The sequence below is a fragment of the Phasianus colchicus genome, chromosome 22 (genome assembly GCF_987193195.1).
Source record: "Phasianus colchicus chromosome 22, bPhaCol1.hap1.1, whole genome shotgun sequence".
Taxonomy (NCBI): domain Eukaryota; kingdom Metazoa; phylum Chordata; class Aves; order Galliformes; family Phasianidae; genus Phasianus; species Phasianus colchicus.
This window is the reverse complement of record NC_143457.1, coordinates 7,466,743-7,490,474: the sequence shown is the minus strand read 5'-3', so window position 1 is coordinate 7,490,474 and position 23,732 is coordinate 7,466,743. Positions and strand designations below refer to the sequence as shown.

The window sequence follows — 23,732 nt, the reverse complement described above, 5'->3', positions numbered from 1 at the left end:
CAGATGTGTTTTCCTGCTGAAAATAAATAAATAAAAATTAACAAGATACATTTTTGCAAGCAGAGGGCTTAAATTTGGCAACCAGGCTTCCTTCAGCGCCTTTGTGTTCCCACGCTGCTGCTATAATTACAGCAGAGTAAATTCTTTCTCTGTCAGAAGGAAACCCAGCCATCTCCAGCCAGCTTACATATATCATATATTTCCTAAGATTTCCTTAAAAAGACAGAAAAAAAGCCAATCCCAGCAATAATAGTGCAATGAGATGTAAATATAGCTTTAAAAGAGCCACCTCCGCTGGCACTCATGAAAATATTTCATCTCTACGTATAAGTTGTAATTAGAACAGTCGTATCGGTCCAATCAGATCCAGGCTGTTGGTCATCCAGCATGGAGCTAAACACCCTCCCCAACACACTCCCAAATCAGAGCAATTCCAATGCTTTGGGTGATACCTGATAAGCTGGAGCCTTTCCCCCCCACACTCCTACTTTTTTAGCCCATCTTGCCCTCCCTGCAGAGAGCCAGCGGCTCCCTGAGCCATTGCCCTTTCCATAATTTTCCTGTTTTCAAGTATTGACAACACCAAGATCCAACCTCCTTTTGGGGATCAGTCTGTGTACTACAGAAAGCAACATTGTCACCAGCAAATCCCATGTTATCCATGCAATCCATCCCCTCCAAAAGCACGTCCACTGATGACAGCACACCCAGGAGCCAACAGGAGTACCCCACTGTATCTCCAATCACCCCGCATCCCTCCCATCACTTTGGTCCCACATCTCAACCATTGCTTTGATCCTACAGGAAAAAGCAAACCCCCTTCAAGGGGCATTCCTAGATCACTCCTGCCCATCCCTGCCACTGAAGTTACTCCAGTTATTTTGCAAAGAAATATATCAGTGTATATGCAAAGTGGGTGCATCCCAGCAGAGGAAGCTCCAGCTCGTATTTTCCCAGCCTGAGCAGACAGGATGTAGCCATAGGATTTATCTGCAAGCACAGAGAGGTGGAGCAGGGCTGGAATAACAGCTGCTAATCCCTTCACCCTCCTCTCTGAAGTATATTGTTGAAGGCATTATATAAAAGGAAATTATACAGAGGTTTGGGCAGAGAGGAGCAAAATCTCTGCTCCAGCCCTCTGGGATGCTGTCTCTCAACTAAAAAGGGTTTTGCAGATGGAGATTTGCTCCCGGCAGCAGAACAGACAAAATGTGTGGTCCAGAGGCTGGGAAGGGCCTCTTGCTCACAGCATCCTTCTGATGGGAAATTTATCTTTATCCCGATATCTCCCAAACCTCCTGGGAGCCAAGGGTAGCCAGCAATCCCTTGGCTTTGCTTGGATCCAGTCAAGAGCTGCAAAGCCTCCTTCCCCACTCCTAACCTCCCTTGCGTGGATGTAGGGATGGGTGGGGATGGACAAATATGGAGAATTATGGTTGTAAGAAGGGATGGACAGACATGGGGAGGTATGGGCAGATGCGAGCATGGATGGACATAGGGATGACTGGACACAGGAATGGATGGGTGCACCTCCCCTTTCAAAAAAGACTGAAGGTGCTGGACTTGTTCAGCTTGATTAAGAGAAGTTTGTGATGAGACCTCATTGTGGCTTTCCAGGATTTAAAAGGGAATTACAAACAGGAGGGGAATCAACTTTTTACAAAGGTAGACAGTGATAGGACAAGGGCGAATGGTTTTAGGCTCAAGGAGGGACGGTTTAGATTGGATGTCAGGTAGAAGTTCTTTACAGAGAGAGAGGTGAGGTGCTGGAACAGGCTGCCCAGATAGGTTGTGGATGCTCTGTGCCTGGAGGTGCCCAAGACCAGGGTGGATGGGACTCTGGGCAACCTAGTCTAGTACACCTGGTCTAGTACCAGATATGGAGGTTGGTGGCCCTGCCTGTGGCAGAGGAGTAGGAACTTGATGATCCCTGAGGTCCCTTCCAACCCAAGCCATTCTATGATTCTATGGATGGATGGAGAGTCATGGGGTTGTCAGGACCCTATTCATTTACCCATTTCTACTGCTTTTCTCCAGCATTTAGTTTTGCTTGGTACCCAATCTTCTGTTTATTACAGACTTCACGCCATGGAAAATATAGAGCTGGCAGTGATGGTGACTGCACAGTGTGATGTGGGTCATGGTCCTGCACTGTACTAAGGAGCCTGCCTGCCCTTGGCACTTGCACCATGAATCTGTCCCAAAGTCGGTAGGAGCCCTGCACTGAAAACAAGCTATGATTGACTGTTTATTTTAGGAAGGGATAGGGAAAAGAGGGAAGGAGATAATGCCAGAGAGATAATGTGAGCACCAGCCATTAGTTACAAACAAGCCCATCAGTACACCAAGTGCCTCAGCAGCAAGCAAACAAAAGGGCAAAGAGAGCAGCTTGGCACAGAGCAAACACAGCACATCAGCTGCATCCTCCCTGCTCAGCTCTATGCAGGCTGATTTCCAGGCTGGGAAGTTTTCCAAAAAAAAAAAAAACAAATAAAAAAAAACAACCAACAACAACAAAAAAACAACTAGAAGGTTTGGGGGCTCCTTCAATGGACTTTTTCCCAATGCCTGACTTGCAGTCAATGAAATCAAGCAAATGGGGCAGAGAATGAAAGCAGTAAGTAAAACAACAGTAGGCGCCAAGCGATGCCCATCCTCCCTGTGCATATCAGATGCTCCATAAAAACCCAGTGCATTAATCAATGCAGGAACTGAATTGCACCTGCATGCTGCTGAAGCCTGGATGCAACCTGAGGGAAGACCTCTGCAAGGGTGTGAAGGTACCAGAGATAGCCCATGGTGCACACAGGAGGGCTGCAATGGATACAGCATACAGTGCACTGCATATAACATTTGCACTTTGCATATAGTGTATTGCAGATAGCATTTGCACATTGCATACAGAATAGTGTATGTTGTGCGTTGAGGGACATTATTATGGAGATGGGCTGATGGTTGGACTAGATGATCTTAGTGGCCTTATCCTACTTTAATGATCCTATGATTACATATACAGTGTTTAGCATGTTGCATATACGATCATTTACCACCTTGCAGATAGGATTTAGCTCCTTACATATAGCTTAGCTCATGGGTCTTGAAAGCAAAACCAGGACATGCAACACATCCCCCCTGATCTGTGACCTTTGAGAGTCTAGAGAAGCCAAAATTTGGTAAAAATAGAGGAAATCAGCCAGACCTAAAGTTAAATGCTGCAGCACCATCAACACTAAGAACTTGCTCGTTGCAACAAGGAACGGGGAACTTGACGGATTTGCCCCAAAACTGAGGTCCAAAACCTGGAAGAACACAGAAATAGAATTTAAAATATGGGGGTTTTGCAGGAAAAATGAAGCATGGAATAACTCTGTGCCCCAAAGCTGCCTATTAACTTGGGAACGTGCAGGGTGGAGGGAAGAAGCTTGCTTTGTAAGAACACTCTAGATTGAAGCTGGCAGCTCTAAAGGGCTGCAAAATGCAGCTGGGAGAGAGAGAGAGAAGGGAAAGCAAAATTGGCCTAATTGGGAGAGGGGAAGGGCAATTAGCAGGGTGAGGAGGATTGTCAAAAGGACTTTATGGATTTACTCAGGCACTGTGAGGCTTTGCAGGAAGCAGAAATTCATGGAAATGGTGAGGAAAGGATAAAAAGAAGGTGACCCTGAGCTGAATACGAGACAGGAAAGCAGGAGTAGGAAGGCTGACGGAACACGTTCTGCTTTTCCAGGTCAGTGCTGCGTGCTCGTAGGTGAATTAGAGCAGGTTGTGCTGCACGTGGTGCAAGGATGCTCCTCCTCTCTCTGCACCGTGCAAACTCCCAGAGAGCTGAACACTGAATTTTCTCCTTTTCTACCCCAAACCTTCTCAGATAATGGCAATATCAATATCTCACTGAGATCAGACTTTGACATATTAACTCTCCTTTTATGTTTGCAAAACACAGCTCTGATTTTCCCCACCCGTTAAAAGAAACCCGAGGAGTATGTAACGGGAACGTATTTCAAGCAACGAGTGGAGTGCCAGCAAACAGCTTGGGGCTGCCAAGGAGCCATCACCCTGCCTGCAGATGGGACTTTGTGCCTTTCCAAATACCACCACCGCAAGGCTATGGGGCCACTGCCAGCCACCGTCTGACCGCTCACCTCCCACATATGCCCTCATTTTTCCATTTTGATGCTCTCTCAACCCACTTAACCATGCCCAGGTTGCTTTTCCTGGCCAAGGGGAGAGACTGAACTTGTTTTAATGGGAAAAGACGTACTGGGAAGGGCACAGCTGGCCTAACACACATCCAGAAAGCAGGGAGCATCGTTTGAGGGAATAAAAGGGCTTTTCATTCAGAAGTGATGGATGGAAAGCCTCAAAATGCACTCACAGATGCTCCTATGGATGCTTTGCTTGAGTGTGCGCACTGCTGATAGGATGTTCAATCATACCCCCAGAGATGGGGCAGCAATAGGGGAAATCACAGGGAGAACACAGAGTACACACCATGCATTATAGACAGTGCATATAAAGAAAAAAAGAACAAAATTTACCGCTTCAGAGAGGCATTGTGGGGGAAAAAGCAATGGGACTTAGCATCCCCTTCGTAGGGATGGATCCTGCTGCATCCCTGGCAAGAACAAGGCTGGAGATCCCCGGGTGCAGCGTCCCCAGCCAAGAATGTTCTCAGCCAAGGAAAAGCCATCTGCCCAATGCTGAACCTCAGAAACTGCCATCTACCGCCAGAGCATTGGGATAGGCTTTTTGCAATGATATATTTCTTTTTTGCTTGGAAAGTGCTGGGTTTTAGGACAGCACTAAGGAAATGCTTCAAGCAGCTCAACCTCAGGATATGGAAACACAGAGAAGTTCCACTGGGGTTTCAGGAACTGAACACTGCGCTCATGGCAGCACTAATCCAGATCCATGAGCCATGATCGGATCCTATATCGCTTCTCACCCCACAGCCCCACACTGACCCACAGAACAAGTGCTTTGACTTCTTTCTCCCCCAAAAACACACACCACAAACACAGCCTTACCCATCCCCACTCTCATCAATCATCAGCAGAAGAGCACATTAAAAGAGGAACTCAACTTTATGCAGATAGATCTGTGCTATCCCCAAAGGATAATATTATGTACTTCACCACAAACTGGGGAAGAATTGGCCCCTTTGTGCCAATCCTACAGAGCGCATCCATCGCTCCCCCTCCCTGTGCCCTGCAGCAGCTGATGGCTGCATTCTGTGCAGGGAAAAGTGTGTTAGAAATGGCAAAATCCCAATAGTTGCCCAATCAGTGCCACTCACCTCCCAGCACTCAGAGCTGTGCAGAGCAGGCAGGGCTTTGATGCACTATACAGTGAATGGGCTATGGCATATTATACCCTAACCCTAACCGCATACCCTATTAGCAGGTCCCTATTAATGAGGACAATGTTAGCACCCTGTTAATGGGTTCAAAAACAATGTCCTGTTGGGTACTGTATTAAAAGGTAAAAACTGGGTGTTCTATTTGCAAGTGCCCTACTAATGGATCTAAAACTGGTGTCCTATTATTGCCTGCCTTATTAGCAGGTCCAAATTTGGTACTCTATTAAAGGGGCTAAACCTATTGCCCTATCAGCAGGTTCATTTATTACCAGGTCCAAGCCAAGCATCCTACTAATGGGTGACCTAATACCAGGTCCAAAACTGGTACCTTGTTAACAGATGCCCTGTTACTGGGTCCAAATGGGTTGCCTTATTACTGACTTACCCTATTATCAAGTCCAAACCAGGCGCTCTGCATGCAACTACCTTATCAACAGATGCAAACCTAGCATTCAGTTAACAAGTGCCCTATTAACAGGTTCAAATCCAGCATCCTATTAGCAGACATCCTATTAACAGGTCAGTGCCTGATACACCATTACCAAATCCAAACTAGTCACACTATTAGTGGCTTCTCCTTCTACCAGGTGCCCTATTACCAGTGGTCCAAAACCACTATTCTGTTACTGGGTACCCCACACCCAGTTCCAAAACCAGTGCCCCATTATCAGGTCCAAAACTAAAGATCTATTAACAGGTGCTATAATCTCAGATCCAAAACTGATGCCCTATGACCAGGCTCCCTATCACCAGGTCCAAAACCACTGCCCTATTACACAGTGCCTTATTACCAGCTCCAAAACCATTGTCCTGTTATTGTGCCCCCTATTCCTGGATACCTTATTATAGAGTACAAGACACTGCACTATCAAGGGTGCCCTATTCCCAGATCCACAACCACCGTCCTATTACTGGGTCCAGAACCACTTTCCCATTACAGAGTGCCTTTCCCAAGCCGCGAGGGGGGAGCACAGAGCCGAGAGCCCCCGCACACTCGCAGCACAGCATTTTCCCGTTATTTGGGGTCAGGGCACAGGGCTGATCCCGTTGCGAAGGGGTGATAGAACTCACCCAGTGCCAGGTCCAGGAGATCCCAAAGCAGCAGTAAAAAGAGGGGCACGGGGTTCATGGTCCGCATAGCGTCCGCGGGGGGGAAGGGGGCGGGGGAGCCCCATAGGGCTCACCGGTGCCCCGAACCAGTGGCTGTAGCATGGGGGGGTCCGGAAGGCATCGCGGCGATGCCGGGCTGGGCTCGATGCTCCCCTTTTGCCGGTCCCACCGAGCTGAACCGACCGCTCGCAGCTCCCGCACCGCGATGTCACCGCTCGAACCCCCGGCACCCACCGCCCGGCTAAGCCCGCCCCGGTCCGGCCCCAGGGCGGGGCTGCAGGGAGGGGGGTGGGGATGGATGGGACGCGGGGTGCGGGGCGGGGCTGTGATTTGTATGAGTGTGTGGGTTGGCGTGGTTTATGAGGGGAGGCTGTGCCCTGAATCCCAGCTTCACTCTGCTATTCCCCAAAATTGCAGGATCTCACCTCATTTTAAGCCAACCTTGTGCAAACTCTCCCCAGCATTCTCCTTGGGGTTACAGCTTCCAAACCAGCACAACCAGCAGCACCAGACTGATGGAATCTGCTGGCTTGTGGCTTGCTTCTTCACCAACCAACCCCCAATGAAAGAAATCAGGCTCTGCATAGGTCACTGCAAAATCAAATCAAATCAAAATCAATTAATTGCTGAAATTTCTCTGCACAGGGCTGGATTTTCTCTCTGCTCTCTCAATGCCTGAGCAGCAGAAATAGCGTTGCTAGCTTACCCGTGCCCAAGGGTGAGAGACAGTGATTTTTTTTTCATCCATTGGATGATGCAACTCATAGGAGAAACACTTATAGGGGCAAAAAGATGAGGCTCAAAGTTCAGAAGGGTTACCCAGCTCAAAGCAGTGTAGAGAAGAGGGATATTTAGGAGGAACATATCATAGAATCAGTAAATTTGAAAACTACATTTAAGATCATCCAGTCCAACCACCCCCCTGCCACCAATGTTGCTTACTAACCAATGTCCCTAAGTACTACATCTACCTTTTCTTTAAACACCTCCAGGGACAGTGACTGCTTCCCTGGGCAACCTCTCCTTCCAAAACCTTCCCCACCTCAATTTTGTCCATTTTTTTTTTCCCATTCTGCAACTGCCTTTTGCATGCACAACCACCCCCCAGTGAGCTGGGAGGAGCATCTGAAAGTGCTTGGAGAAGTAGTCATCGTCTTTCCCCAGCAAAACGCCTTTGACAGCCTCCAGATTTAGTAGTGGAATGCAAGAGAAGCGTGCAGGCTGTCAGCTGAATCCCAGGACATTGGAGGAGACAGTAAGTGATGTAAATTGTTGGATGAAGATATTGCCGTTTGTATTGGGTGTCTGGCTTCATTGAGTTTTGCCTGGGTTTTAATTTCCTGTGAATTTAGATGCTGGTTAAGGTACTCTGCTGACAGCCCCAGAGGCTGGAAAAGCACAAAATGAGCTGATTTGGCTGTTTTTTGTCTTTTCTTTTCTGAAATAAGGGCTTTCCCATAGCTTTATCCCATTGCAACAGAAAGTCCCTATTTGAGGATGGAGCCAACATCCTTCCCATCCTTGATGGATGGAGACAACGCAAAAACAAGATCCAAAGCACTGTCCTCAACACCTTTAAGAACAGCAGAAATCCAGGGCAGAGAGCTATAGGCAGATCTCCCTCTGCACCAAGCGACCCCAATTTAGTACAAAAAAAAAAAAAAAAAAGGAAGTTTCTCAGCTCCTCTCTCCTGACCTTTCCAGAAGAAGTCTGTGTACTAATTAGGAGAGTAATAATGTGACGAGGCTGCAATTCCTCATTAGTGCACGCAAAATTCCCAGCTACATGACTGATATGCATCTACAAGAAAATTAACTTCAGCACGAGGGCTTCATAATCAAGATTAATGAGGAAACTGGCAAAGAGCAGCACGTGTCTCTAGCTCTCTGCACTGCCCATCCTCCCCAACCCTTTGTCAGGAGTCAGGTGACCCCAAAATGGGCTTTTTTAGGGAGGATATTCCTTGCCAAAATAAGTCCTCATTGAGTCTGTACAAGACCTGATTTTCCCCTGTTGGCTGAAAAACTCAATGAAGTGCATTGAAGATCTTCAGCAGGTTTCCATCTTGCACCATCCCTCTTGATGGAAAATGCCCTTATGCAGGTGAAATAAATATAAATATTTAGCACCAAATGCCCTTAACTGATCCTGCTCTGGCCAGGTAGCACCAAGTCCCAGGAGGGAATTAAAGCGATTTCCTCAATGCCTTTCTCTTCCCTTGACAACGAGAGCAAAAGGGCTGCATCATGTTAGCAAGGGGCTTTTCACAGCATGCATTATTATATTATTTTTAAATAATATATATATGACTTGGGGATCTTAGAGGTCTTTTCCAACCTTAATGAATCTGTGGTTCTATGATTTTCCTTAAACTTGGGTGTAGTGGGGAGAAAAAGTCCTGGTGAAATCCTGCCCTGAGAGAAGGAATTGGGATTTCTTATATTTCAGGTTAGGTCAGTGGGAAGAGATGCTTCCATTGGGAAGAAACACATTGGAGAGGATTTAGGCATTGGGATGCTGCAGATGTGGTTGCAGCATGGCACCAATTTCTCAGACTTTACCCATCTTCAAATAATCCAATTTTCTCCATAGAAAGGAAGATTTATCTCAATTTATGGACTTGGAACTTGTTTTCAATAGAAATGTCTCAGCAGGAGAATCCACCCATTCTTTCCAGCCCTGACTGCTGCTTTGCTCATGACCCTTGCTGGCATTTCTCCATCAAAAATAGAAACTCAGGCAGTCAAAAAGCAAAGAAACATCACCATGGGATAACCCAACACACTGCGTTTAACCCCAAATATTTTGCTTTGCTGCAATAGCAAAAGGTCTCATTATTTTCATCCTTTTTTAACAATAAAAAGCCACTGTAAAATGAAACAGCAGCATTCCCAAATCACAGCTCATCCAGCCTCAAATTTACCTTGGAGCCATCATTTTCCTTCGTTCAAACCCACCTTGGGCTCAGCGCGACCCTGCAAGCAGCTATTTCTGTTTCAAGGAGCCCTGCCCTTCCACTTCTGCATTCATTTTTAGCATTTTATTTAGCACCAAATGCCCTTAACTGATCCTGCTCTGGCCAGGTAGCACCAAGTCCCAGGAGGGAATTAAAGCGATTTCCTCAATGCCTTTCTCTTCCCTTGACAACGAGAGCAAAAGGGCTGCATCATGTTAGCAAGGGGCTTTTCACAGCATGCATGTTTTAATTATTACATATAATTAATACGCTATCATTAACACACTCCGCTGTTGATGCAAAAGGACAGGAGCAAAGCACCAAGCACCCACACCCACAGCTGCTCTTGCACATTTTGGAGATACTACATCAAAGTGCTCTTAGCCCTAAATCTTTAGGGGGATATATATTTCATAACCCAAAATATTCAGGTATTATTCCCAAAATATTACAATATTACAGACCCCAAAATATTCAGGTATGTTCCAGCACTATGGATAATTCCCAAGATTGGTGTCTGGGCTGTAATTACTCATATAAATCTGTGCCAGTGGCTAATGCTATTAAGAAGTCCTTATTTCCCCACTCCGGTGTAATCACAAGCACAGGTATTTGCTTTCATTAAATTATTGCTCTTGGTAATGCTCCGATATACATCTCTCTCCCCAGCATGCTTTTGCCATATGTGTTTTGCACACACATTGCATGGAAAAAATATATTAAAAAATAAAAACAAAGAAGGCAATTGGGATGTATTCAGTGAGGCTGATCCTGCTCCACTTAAAGGACAGAAAACCCACTGTGGCCACCTGTTTGGAGGAGACCCTCTCAGTAGACACCCGTGCAAACCAGTTTGGGAGGCTGGTTGCTGCTACACTGCAATTTCTTACATATAAGCTACAAAAACGAATCCTATCATTCATTATATGCTCATAGGAGAGGAAGAAATGTCCATTTGATAAGATGAAATCCAGCATGTACGTTCCCATCTGTTCAGCCCCATCTCTTCCCCTGAGCCCATGAATCAATGTTAAGGCCAGATTTGCTGTTTTCCACCAAAATAAAGATCTGGGGGAGCACAAAAAAAATTCCTGACTTCCCAAACACTGCAGTATTTCATGACTATAAGTCACCTGGGAAGGTTTTCTGAGTTGAAATCACATTTTTAGAAAAATGGTGAGTATTTTGAAAGGATTAGCTTGGCCTCTCTCTCCCTCCCCACAAATGGGAAGTTTCAGTTTTTCATCTGGAAAGAATATTCTGTTTCAGAAATCCCCCTACTTCTGTCTTAAAAAACCATAACAAAATTAAAATATTTCAGCCACCTTGAAGATGAATCATTGCCAGCTGTTCAGATTTTTCCCCCAAGCCCAGGCTGTGTCAGGAACCCATAACGTTTTCTTTCCATTTACCATCAGTTCTAAAGCTTAGCACTGCAAGGGCAATGCTTTCTGCTACATGGCTCCAGAAGCATCTATCCCATGGCATTGACTTGAGGCTCACATGAAAACCAAGGTCCAGCTTGGAAGGGGACAACAAATTGCTTTAACATAAACAGAAGCATTTTGTTTTTCCAACGCGATGGGCACCCCAATGTGTTGTCCATCCCAAGCACACCTTGCCCAGTCTCTAATGTTAAAAACCCCCCGGGCAGCCTCAAAATCCTAAAAGCACACAAAAGGGAGAAGCAGTTTGCACACTGTGGAATGAGCCCAGCCTCAGCTGGTGAAACATCTCCCATCATTTCCTAAACGAGTCCCCCCTGGAGCTGTATAAATACACAAGTGCACACGCACATATATATATATACACGGAAGGCGTTCTGAAGAACATCTTCGCAGCTGCATAAATAGACTGATGACAGCCATGGGGTTGATATAAATAAGATTAAAAGTTGCAGACATCATTTTCCCTGGCTTGTCTCCCTCCTCCATCCTGACACTCAGGATGACACGTGGCTTAATTTTAAACTCTTTTTCCACTCTCTTTCCAACTCTTTTTGGCTCACAAAAAGAATCATCATCATCTATGCTAGATGTAAGTGAAAATGCTGTGTTTTTCCCTTTTCCTCCAGTACTTTCAATTCAAAATAAAACCCCAGTAGTACCAAATTAGGGCCTCTTAGACATTTCTCAACCTTAAAAAATGAGTTAAAGGAATAATTTCAGGATCTTTCTCTGATCTTGGCAATGCTGGCAGCCATACTAAATGCTTGCTTCAGCTTTTCACTTTGAGTTTTTGTTTTGGGTAGAAAACAAGAAAAACACTATGGGAGGGGGGAAGCAGGGTTGGAAGTGAGAATGGGCTCACAGGTAGCAGATTTCAGCTCACCCCCACAGCATGCCATGGGATGATGCCCAAAACCCTGCTGACTTCTTGGGCATCTCAACTCCAACATGGCCATCAGACCCCACCATGGCCATCTGTAGCAATTGGACATATCAATACAATGGGAAAGGCGTTACAACAAAGGTGTGATGACAGAAGGACCAGCATGATAGAGAGGTGCTAAAAAGGATGGGAAGAAGATTGCTCACCCATATCAGAAGATTCTAGGTTCACAGAGGAAAGCTTCACCAAGGAGGGATCTCCAGAAAGATATCCTTCCCCAGTGGCAGTCAGCCCTTAAATGAGGTCCAAGTGAAGTGCAGCCAGGCTCCATCCCTTCTGGTCACACAGGGGAGCACAGGTAAAGGCAGTTCACAAGGCTGACTAGCTCCTTCCCCCAGGTGCTCTATCAGTGGCTCAGGCCACGACAACAGTTCGCATACACCATCCCACTGACTTTTCCCCCTTCCAACATATACAGATTTGGGGTAAGTTATCTCCCAGCTCACACCTTGCAGGCTGAATTGCCCTTGCACCAAGCAAAACTAGAACAGCACCCCTCAACTCAACAAGGAGTTGCAAAACCAGCAATATCAGAACTACAGAGGTTTGCAAAAAAGAGACAGTTTACATCCCCAACGAATCCCTCCAACAGAAACAGCATAGGGTATGCAACAGAACATCACTCTAGAGAACAAATAACGTTGGGTTTGCAATGGAGCATCCCTCTAAAAACAAATAATGTTGAGTTCGCAATGAAGCATCTCTCCAGCAAGCAAATAACACTGGGTTTGCAATGGAGCATCCCTTGTAAGTAAATAACATGGGGTTTGGGAGCAATATCCACCGCAAGGAGTGAGGAGAGGGAGGAAGTATGATTTAAGCCCCCCAAGTTGAGCCTGTCATTGTCTTTAGAGAATGGAAAAAAATTTGAAGCACCAGCCAAAACCACATTAAGCATTCAAGGAGACAAATGCCAGGCCTAGGAATAAAGATCTGCTGCTTCCATTTTATTTCCATAAGGTAATAATAACCCGTGCCTTCACTTTATGAAGTCGAATTTGTTACGGCTGATGAGCTGCAAGAAAAATTGTGAAACTGAGGGGGAAAAAAAAATAGAGACTATAAAGAAATTTGTAGTTTTAACATGCGATATCATGTAATTGAGTGAGTAAAGGAGGGAGCTGGCACTTGGTCATGGCAACCTGCAGTCTTGCAAGGGGTTTTGGAGAGCAATTTGTGCACCCCTGGAGACTGTCCCTATTAAAGGTGCTCCCCTACCCACTCCCAGAATGATGGCAAACCACTTGGATTTGGGCTGCTGAAACACATTTTGGGACCATCGCATCCGTTCTCATGGTTCTTTTGCAGCTGAGTATTGAACCTTTGCAAAACGACATTGGGAGAGTGCAGTTGCCTCTGTCCCCACACCATTAGTCATGCTGCCTGACTTTCTATTACTTTTTTTTTTTTCCCAATATTTTATAGAGCCTTTTTCCCTTCAGGTAGTGACAATGCCAGGGTCAGCAGAACCTGGCCTGCTACTGTCGGCAGCACAGAAACCTCTGTTATTTATTTACCAGTGCTCACTGCTGTTGCTCACTTGTGCTGCACAAAGTGAAAAGGCTGACGGGTCTTTTTTACATCGTGCTCTGCTCTGCCCAAGTTTTGTGGGTTTGCTTGAATTTCAGGTCCTGACTTAGAGTGTACCTACCATAACTTGCACATTTCAGCCATGTATGCTTTATGCATGATCTGCAGCTTATTCAGCATAGGTTGCATGCCATTAACGTGTGTATTTGTAAATGCATCCCCACTGAAAAGCACAGAGGGGTTTGCCAGAGCTCATCTGGTGAATCCTGGGTGGCACTGAGGCATGCAGCTTTTGGTACAGCACTGCGGTACTTCTCATCACAGGAGCAAACAGCTGCTGTGGTCTGTTCAAACAGAGATGCTGCCCAAGGGCAGCCCAGTGTTTACCCTCCTGCAAAGCAATCTCACCACGCTTTGTTCTATCATTTTGTTTCACATCTCAGCCATACTACCTCAATTCCTTCCTCATCCCATTTTACAAAGTTTGCTTCCATCTGCATCACTCCACATCCTCAAGGATTGCCCTTGGCCTTCAACAGGGGGAAAAAAATGAATTTTGTTAAATTTTTTTTGTTTGTTTTGCTACAATTTATATATATTTCTCCAAGTCACCATCACTGCATCTCCTCTTCACGCCTTCCCATTACCCACTTTGCTTCCATGCAGCCTCACCTCTCAGCCCATAAATCTGTGGCACACAGAGAGCAGGTTTGAAGCAACAATAAATTTTTACGTATTGTCAGGGGAGCTCTTACAATGTCTGTATCACCTTGGGCACATAACATGTTTCATAGAGCAGGGGGCGTGCATCCACTTCAGAGCATTTGTTTTCTGCTCTAGATGCTGACTTCAAGCCCTGTCCATCACCCAGCAAGAAATCACAACTAACAACAACGCGTGCTGATGCAAACAGGCAAAATTCAGTCTGAGGTAAAGTTTGTAAATGCATTTTCCATTTATTTCCTCACGCCCAAGGTCCTTCCCAAAGGTGCAGATGGGAGCTGCTTGTTTTTGTACTCTCCTTTATCCTCAGCAGTAACTTATTTCTTTCTGCTCAGCATGCCTTGGAAGGAAGGTGAATTATGCAAGTTCTCCCAGCAGCTAGGTTAGTGATTTCTCCTGCTAGCAGAGCAAAAAGCTCTTGTTTTTAGCCCAGATTGAGGACATGTAGGTCAACTGCTTGACAGCCAGATGAGCAAGGCAAGCCCACACATGGGGTTTGTAGCATCTTGGTTCTGATTACCAAAGATAGAGCAGCTATGAGATGGAGCAACCTGTTAGAAACTGAGGTTGCTACTGTTGTGTCAACGTTGTCATTGGCATCTTACATGACTTTTGCATGTCAGAAGCTCATGGAAATGGGATTTGTGTCACATCTATGGGGTGGGTTGTGGTTGAACTTGGGAATCTTAGAGGTCTTTTCCAACTTCAATGATTCTATGACTCTGTTTAGGCACATGATTAGCGAGCATTGTTGGGGATGGATCAGCGGTTGGAGAAGAGGATCGCAGAGGTTTTTTCCAACCTTAATGATTCTATGAACTCTTTACCGTGAGCCTTCCCATTAGTAAGAAATAGGCAAAGGAAAGAGATGGGATGCTTTTGGAGATAAAAGTGTTGCCTTTGAGACAACCAACCCAAATTTCAGGTTTGGGGCAATCAGCAATGGCAGAGAATAGGTTTCCTAAAGGGAAATGGCTTAAAGCAAGTTACCCACCAACCCTGTTAAACTGTCCTTATGGGACAGTTCGTTGCTTGCAAAAATAGAGTTTGGACCAAACTCAAGAGGACTGCACATTTTGTCACCACTACACCAAAATATAGAAATTGTGATCAAACCTAGGAGAGAGAAAAACTTACACCTCTATACCTTAATGGACAGAAAAAGCCAAATCCTGTCTGCTCAAGCACTGCCTTGTGTTGCCTTTAGTATAGTTTGTTAAGCACATTTCCCAACCTTTTCCTGCCGGCACTGTGAGCAAGACAGAGTGCCACTGTTTGTGTATCCTGTGAAAATATATTTAATAATTATGCAAATTACTACCCACATCTCCTCAGGCAGGTGAGATAGAGAATGGGCTGTGGTTAAGTGCTACATCCGTTCACCACTGAGTACCTGGCAAAGAGAAAAATAAACTCTGGCTGAAGTTTGGATGCAAAAAGGATAACAAAATGCTTTTGGCAGCTCAGGGGGTTGTGGAGATGCTTTTCTCATTTCAAAGCAGGGAGCAGCCCCTTTGTTGCAGCTGATACAGTGCCATAGCATGCACTGGCCTGGATTTGAGGGAGCTGAAAGAGGGAAGTGGGAACTGCATCAGGGCAGCATGCTGTCTCTTTATAGACCAGATGTGCAAAATGTTCCTTTTATCAATTCACATTTTTCCAGTAGGTTTTTGTAGTGTTTCTCAGTCCTCTCATCTTCCAGGACTGCGGCAACTGATTTCTCATCTTTTTGTATTTCACAGGCTCATCATGCCCTTTCTACCAGGCTCTTGACTTGGATAAATAAGTCCAATCTTTGCAATCGCCCCTTACAGACTAGTTTTTCCAAGGCAGGCAAGACTTTATAAATGTTTCCCCCAAGGAACAAATCACCTTTTTCCCCCTGGGTTAGCTGAAGTATATAAAAAACCAAGCTAACAGATACAGACAGGCAAACCAGTGTGATGTCTTCTCTCACAAACACACTGTTTTCCCCCTATTTTCACCAAAAATTGACAAAATCAAGGAAAATTGTCTTCTGCAGTGATGTCTAGATGGAGGGCGGGAACAGGCACATAACTCAGATTTGAAGCCAGACCCCTAGTTTCCAGAATTTCAACCTGAACTCCTTCATCCAACCTAGAAGTGCTCAAAGCCAGGTTGGATAGCTTTTGGATAGCCTGATCTGGTGTCACTCAGCTCTTGGTAAGAGGTTGGATCTGGATGGGTTTTAAGGTCTCTTCTACTCCAACCATTTCATGATGTTTTGATTCCACATTGATCCCTATGCAATGTGCAAGAAGCTCCTGCATGTGTCATTCTTGCCCCTGTACCCCACTGCAGAAGATTGTAGGTTGCAAGAAGACACTGGCACCAACACCATTCAAAAAGGACTTTCCAGCATGCAGCACAGACTTCATAAGCCTGATCCAAGTGTCTTTTATTCTGCCTTTTTCTCAAAGCACCAAGCACTGACCTTGCCAGCTACCTGCTTGTGAAAAGGCTGCCAGGTGGCCCAGTGCTGCATCCCAGCACTGAAATAGCCACATTCGTGCCAGATCATTCCTACAGGAGCAAATCCCTCCAAAAAACACCACTTAGCATGAGCATACAGGCAGCACCACATTGCTCAGGCATGGAAATTTGTCCATGCATCAGAGCCACAACACGTGATTTGCAGTAATTTTGGGAGAATCCACATGAGATAAAGGTTGTGCAGCCAAGCACTCCATTGAGGAACCTAAAATCGAACTTGAAAAAGAGCCAAATCATACAAGAGAGAAACAATGAGACAGGAGGTCTTTGGCCAATTGAATGCACAACTCAGCTTCAGTTCCAGCAGTCAAATTATGCAAGGAAACCCATACAAAGCTGACCTTAAATGTTGTAGGAGGGCAGCCAAGTCCTACCAAGTCCAGCTTGTACCCCAACATGTACACCTGCCTGCTTCAAGCAGAAGAACAAGCAGCATACACGTTTGTTTGTTTGTTTTTGCAGAGCCACAGGAAAATGATGTTTTTCATTAAAAGAGTTGCAAATGAAAAACAATAAACAGCAAGCATTGCACTGCTTCACATTTGCCCTCTGCTGATGATCCCAACAGGAGAAACAGCAATTGAGAAAGGAGCACCACGTTTGAGAAAAACCAGCAATGAAAAATCAAAGCAGGCCTCTGAAACCCGCTGCAAAGCAATGAGCAGGCAAAAAGGGAGAGATTCAGACTGCACGGGGAGAAAGCCAAGAGTGGTCGTGAGCAAAGTGCTTCACGTGACCCCTTGCCTTGAGTGCAAAGCGATATCCAGGAAGGATTTCTGCTTCTCAATGGGTTTTCAAGTCCTTCAGAGGAGACCTTGCCCGCCTCAAGCTGCTTTACGTCCATCTCTGGGCTGTCAGACATCCTAATTCCAGGCACATCTGAAAGCCCTGCCCAGAACACCGCTGTTTGCTTTGGAGACACAACCTTAGTCCATAATGCAGTTTTACAAGAAGGAAAAACACTGAGAAACATGCAGAAAATGAACTCTTAGAGCTCGCTCTCTTTCCCTATCACATGCTCTAGCCAACTTTTGCTCTCTGGAGATAAGGATAGACATCTGTTTGCTGGTGAAGTCAAGGGTCAACTTTCAGGGATGCTGCAAACGATGGTGAGCAAGGGAGATATCAACAATGTCCATCTTGGATTCTTCCAGCTATTTTGCACCAGCAATGGGATCATTTAAAAACAAAGCTTTTCCCAAGGAATTTTGGATTCACAACTCAATCATTAAGCTGCAAAAGATTCCTAAGATCATCTAGTCCAACCGTCCACCCATCACCAATACTGTCCACTAAACTACACCCCTAAGTGGGAAGAGGATGGAAGAAGGAGCAAAAACCCATGGAGAAGCAGTTGAATTTTAATTCTATTTAAAGAGGAAAAAGAAAACCTAGAGCATTTATACCCTGACAAAGTGACTTGCTGTAACACTGCCAGAGGAAGGCAGTTGGAAAAAGGCCACAAAAAGAGCTGCCCCTTCGCATTTCTGCTCTGTGGATGAGTTACGGTGCAGTTCCCAAGGATGCCGAGCTTATCACTCCTGATAAGCCTCTTTTTATAGGCCTGGCAGCGACATGCGAGAAAGCAGTAATTAAATTTTCACAACAGAAGAAGGCTCGTGCTTTTTGCCTGCATTTGGAGAAGTCAGCACAAAACACAGGGGTGGGCCAGCAATGGAGGGGGATCTCAATTGTATCCAAGGCAAGGCAGAAATTCTAGATAAATGTAATATTTTCTGGCTCAAAAAGCAATTTCAAGCCTGGGAGCAACTTCCTTACCCCAAGTGAATTCAATTTCTCCCCTTTTCCCCTGCACTAAACATGCACAAACAACCCAAAAATTTTGTGAGCAGGGTGGTGCCAGCTCACCCCAGCATCCCCTGAGCAGAGACAAGCAGCTGGTGCATGGCCAGAAAAGGGTTTTGAGAGGTGGGTGACCAAAAACAGCCTTGAAAATGGGTCAGGAGTGATTGGAAGTCTTAAGGAGAGAAACTCGAGACTACTGAGTACATAGGCAAGCAACTAGACGTAGTGACCTACACACTCCAAGAAACCAGTTCACCAAAATCATGTCCACGTCACATGTTGACAGAAGTGATATTTCAAGGGTGACCTCCAGTCATGGTTGGTCCAGGTCTAACCACATCATAGCCAGGGGAAACCTCTCAAAGCAGGGATGTGAAAAAGTCACCATAGAGACACCGACATGAGAGAAGCAGGACCTCCTCCTAGGGAAGAGCTTAACCCTGACAAATGTCCTTCAGCTCCAAAGAGATGACAAGCAGGGGAGAAAAAGGGATAGTAAGCTATTTTCATGTGGAAGACGCAATGTGATGTCCTATTTAGACAGGTGCTTAATCACCCAGAGGAAAGGACCTGACTTTTGTCTGTCTTATGAAGTGTTTTACTCCATAGTGATGAGTGCTCGGCTGTCTCGAGGCTCCAGACTTCCAGTCGTTAGAGGCAGTTATCTCTATGCAATTTAATTAAAGTCTAGTGTTTAATGACACAATGTGCCACTAATTATTTTTCCACTGATTGTCAGGAGGCTTTATTTTGTAGTTGCAAAGCAAAATTTAATTATGGCAAGGAAAGTAGATGGGTAGTATCTTGAGAGCCCTTGGAACATTGGGTGGGAGAGTAGTGGATCCAGCTCCTCTCAATAAGGACCATCAAATTTTGGCTGCAGCCCATCAACACCATGCAGGGTCAAGAAATGGTGAGCTGAGGGACATCATCTGGCATGCTCCACTCCTCCTTGGTCAAAAGGAGTAATGAGCATGCCAGCATTGCTTAACACAGCAGTGCCATGAGAATGTCAGTATGTAGGCACATCATAGAATCATAGAACTGCTCAGTTTGGAAAGGACTTTAAAGATCACCGAAGTCCAACCACAACCTAACCATACTGCCCTAACTCTAACAACCCGCTGCTAAATCATGTCCCTGAGCACCACATCCAAACGGTTCTTAAACACACTCAGGGATGGTGACTCAACCACCCCCCTGGGCAGGCTATTCCAGCACTTAACAATCCCTTCTGTAAAGAAGTATTTCCTGATATCTAACCTAAACTTCCCCTGGTGCAACCTGATGCCATTTCCCCTCATCCTGTCACTAGTGAGAAGAGACCAACCCCACTCTTGCTCTCTCCCAGTATCTGAAAGGTGATTACAGCAATAAGGTCTCCCCTCAACCTCCTCTTCCCCAGACCAAACAACCCCAGTTCCTTCAGTCTCTGCTGATAGGGAATATTCTCCAAGCCCTTCCCCAGCCTTGTTGTCCTTCTTTGAACCTGCTCCAGCATCTCGATGTCCTTCCTGTATTGCGGTGCCCAAAACTGAACACAGTACTTGAGGTGAGGCCTCACCAGTGCCAAGTACAGTGGCAAGATCACTTCCCTAATCCTGGTCACCACACCATTCCTGATACAAGCCAGGATGCCATTGGCCTTCTAAGCCACCTAGGCACACTGCTGGCTCATATTCAGCCAACTGTCCATCAGTACACCAAGGTCCCTTTCCATCAGGCAGCTTCCAGCCCCTCCTCCCCAACCCTTGTTGGGTTGTCTGCCATTGCTGTGACCAAAGTGCTGGACCCAACACTTGGCCTTGAAACTCACATGGTTTACCTTGGCACATCAATCCAGTCTATCATAGGATCATAAAGGTTTTATCAGACAGCAACAATCATCCAGTCCAACTATCAACCCATCCCCACTATGCCCACCAACCATATCACTCAGTGCCATGGTGTACTGAACACCTCCAGGGACAGTGACTGCACAGTAACATCCTTAATTTCCATTTTATCTTGGGTGCCTAGTCTATGGAGCTGACATACCGTGGCAGCAAGCAGGAATTCTGGAAAGAGATAGTTCATAGGTTGCAAACAGTTTGGGTCACCCCAGATCATAGCACTAGAACTGGAGACAGATTGGGTTTATTCACTCAGGATGAAGCTCTTAGGACCAAGATAACAAAATACTGATTTTTCTCCTTAAAAATTTCACCCCATGCAGCAAGTCATGGGGTTGTTCTTTCATCATCAAGTTATTCTTTTCAATTTTTTTTTTTTTTTTTTTTTTCAGGGAGGGGGGGAAGGGTACAAATCTGTTTGCATCTCAATTCTTCTTTCAAGCTGAATTATCCCCCCTTTGCAGCCTTCATTGTAGGCCACCAAACATTTGTTGCAAATTTCAGTGCTCTACAGTTTTGCCTTGTCAGCAGAACAGGGATTTGGGAATCCTGCTTTTCCTCCCTGCCACAAGTCTTTGTCTGCTGGGAGATTTTGCCTCTCTAAGCCTCAGTTTCCCTGTAAAGTTGAGATAATGACGCACATTTATTCTGCAAATTGCTTTGATCTCTACTGTTGAAGGGTGTTCTGCAAGACTTAATTACATGTGTCACCACAAGCCTTTGCTGCACACATTAAAGTATCTTAAGCTGCCTAGCATTGCAGAGGAGATCTGCGCAGAGAGAATTAAATGCACAATACACTCATCTGAGAGCAGAGTTTTACAGTTTTGAAGAGGTCTGGGCAAGTTTTGCAGCTGATAAGTAGCTTTGAGAAACTCCCCATCATTTCTGCATGTTATTATGGTTTTCCCTTAAATATTAAAACATGTCAGCTCAGCACTATGCCATCCTTGCCTACTTACAGCAGTTAGCATCAGGACCAGGAGCAAGCAGTCCTTTTAGGAAGATACAGGCAGATTATCTTTTGCCACAGAATGCCCAAATTCTGAAAGCTGAATACCCTCTGGAATTTGTTATTTTCTTGAGATCTTCGGAACACCTACATGCTCAGATCACACAAGCAGCGCACAGTGACACCCCATAATTAGAACAGATCAAAACACAGAATTGCTACTGGAACTGAAATCTTAATGTCCTGAAATTTGCAGGTTTGTTCCAACTGATAGAGGAGATATTGCAGAACTGCCTGTAGACACAGTGCAATTTCAGATTTGAAGCAGTACCTCCAGCAATGTCTCTGTTATGATAGAAAACACCCTTTGTGGCACATGATGTGATAGTGGCTGAGATGTGGAAAATATTAAAACTGCACAAAACATTCACCAACCACCCAAAACCTAGGTGACCTTTGGGGAGAAACCTGCAACAAGCTGGATGATACATTCCCCAGCAGCACAGCCCTGATGAGATGAATACTGCAAAGACATCTAAGATCATTTGCGTCCTTCTGCCCACAACTTTCCTCCTCATCACCATCTGCTAACCTTGAAGGGCTCTGCTCTTTGGGGAGAAGTTTGTTTCTGAGGCTGACAACAGCAAGAGAAACTGCAATGAGAGCAGCTCAACATCCAGGAGAAATCTGGGGATCGATGATGGAGTCAAACCCAGTGTGCTCTAATCAGTGTTTGTCCAAGGGCTCTTTGGCTTAGCATGAAGAACAAAAAGGAAAAAGCACCCCTCCAAACAAAAAGAAAACCACAGAAAAAGGGATAGCGGTGAAATGGGGAATGGAAGAGAAGAGCAGAACAATTCCCAGGGCAAAGCATCCCTCTCCCAGTTCCCAGGTTAGCAAGGGCCAGTGAAGAACTGACTGGGCAATTATTTTAGGGCGAGGAACGTGAGTTGAGAAACTCATTGCCACTCTTTGTGAATCCTTAATGAACTCTCTCTTTAAAAAAAAAAAAAAGAGGAAAGGAAATGAAAAGCTCTCATTAAGGCTTTTGGCAGATCTGATTAGTGGTTTTAAAGCCCAAAACAACCATTTAATTGGTAAATTCTCTGGCAGCCAAGGAGAAGAAAGGGCTGGGCACAAAAGCAGACTGTTTGACTTGCTGTAGAGCTGCTCCCCTCCTCCATGCACTGCCAAAAGGACTTGCCAGCAAAATTAAAGCATTTAGGAGAAACTTCCCCTCTTCTGCCTTCAATCCTGCTCTCCAGAGCCCAGCACAGCAGTGTTAAGATTTAAATAGTTTGGGATGAGGAGAAAATGCATCCTTGGCTGGTGCTAGCATGCTTCCTGCGTTTGGTCATAGATGAGTAAAGCACAAAAGAGGTGGATGATGCTCTAGCATCAAAGCTCTCAACATCAGTTCTACATCAATGGAATCCTAAGGATTTCTACTAACTTTTAATTGCTCATTACCTCTTACAGAAGACCTGCAATGATGGCACATACTTGCAACCTCAGCATGTCTCTAGGCATTGCACGCTCTTTGCATTTCTACAACTTACCCAACTGTGTTAAGTCCACAATGAGGAGAGATTTCAGCTATCACAAAGAGTTCAGTGAGGTGGCCACAGAAATACAGCACAGCCTTAAGCAAGAAGAGATCCATGGTGTTGAGCTGAAGATTGGCTACATCTACTCAACGTGATATTTTATTAGCTCAGTAATTGATTTCAGTGCTTGAGAGGGGAAATAACTTTGGGAAAGGGAGAAGCCAAAGAGCTGCTTTATGCTCCTGAAAGGTTTGCATGGATCAAGCCTCAAATAAAGCAAACTTCTAGACCTTGATGATAATTCAGACTGAAGCCATTCCTCTTGCAATGAAGAGCATCTCCAATTTGGATGCTTCTTGCAGTACTCATGGGGTGGTGATCCTTGTCTGTTTTCTCTTCACTACAACACACAGCAGCCCTAAAAACTAGGGACCCAATAGCTCACTGCTGGATGGATGAGCAACATAGGGCATTTCCACTGCTCCTCTGCTTGCTCTGGAAATATTCTGATGCAAGGGACTCAGGGAACATATCCCCGCCCCCCCCCCGCTCATCCCATGCCTGCTGCGTGGTACCAGCAGCCTTGCACCCAGGATTACATTCACCTTGTGCCTTCCTTTCTATCATTAGCCTTGAATGTCCTTTGAGCTCCTCTTGAAGAGACTGATTAATATGAAATTAGTCAAAGTCCTTTTAGACAGGACTCATTCTGACATCAAGAAGGAAAGGGGAGAATTACAGTGCCCAGCTGAAACACTTGCCAAATTATTTCTTCTGCTAGATACTGTCTTGGATTTTGAATATTTTTATAAAATCCATCATGCAGTAATTGTCTGATTAGCTGAATGGTGACACCATGGCTTGATTTACAAGGAGAAAAAGTATTTTAGGAAAAAGCTTTTTCACAACACATCCCAACACAGAGGGAAAGAAAAATCTACACTGGCATCTCTG

At 45.3% G+C, this 23,732-nt stretch overlaps 1 protein-coding gene across 2 annotated transcripts in view; it reads right to left on the bottom strand.

The window, feature by feature from the left end:
- The window catches only part of IGSF21 (immunoglobin superfamily member 21), a 68,803-nt gene that overhangs the window by 26,755 nt on the left and 18,316 nt on the right, over nucleotides 1-23,732 (bottom strand). The window contains exon 1 of one of the 2 annotated variants that reach the window (XM_031613289.2): nucleotides 6,428-6,724. The exons of the other annotated variant lie outside the window; for it this stretch is intronic. Within the exon in view, the coding sequence (XP_031469149.2) occupies nucleotides 6,428-6,494 (67 nt within the window). The 5' untranslated portion in view covers nucleotides 6,495-6,724. Of the gene's footprint in view, nucleotides 1-6,427; nucleotides 6,725-23,732 lie in introns of those variants that run through there. 2 annotated transcript variants of the gene reach the window in all.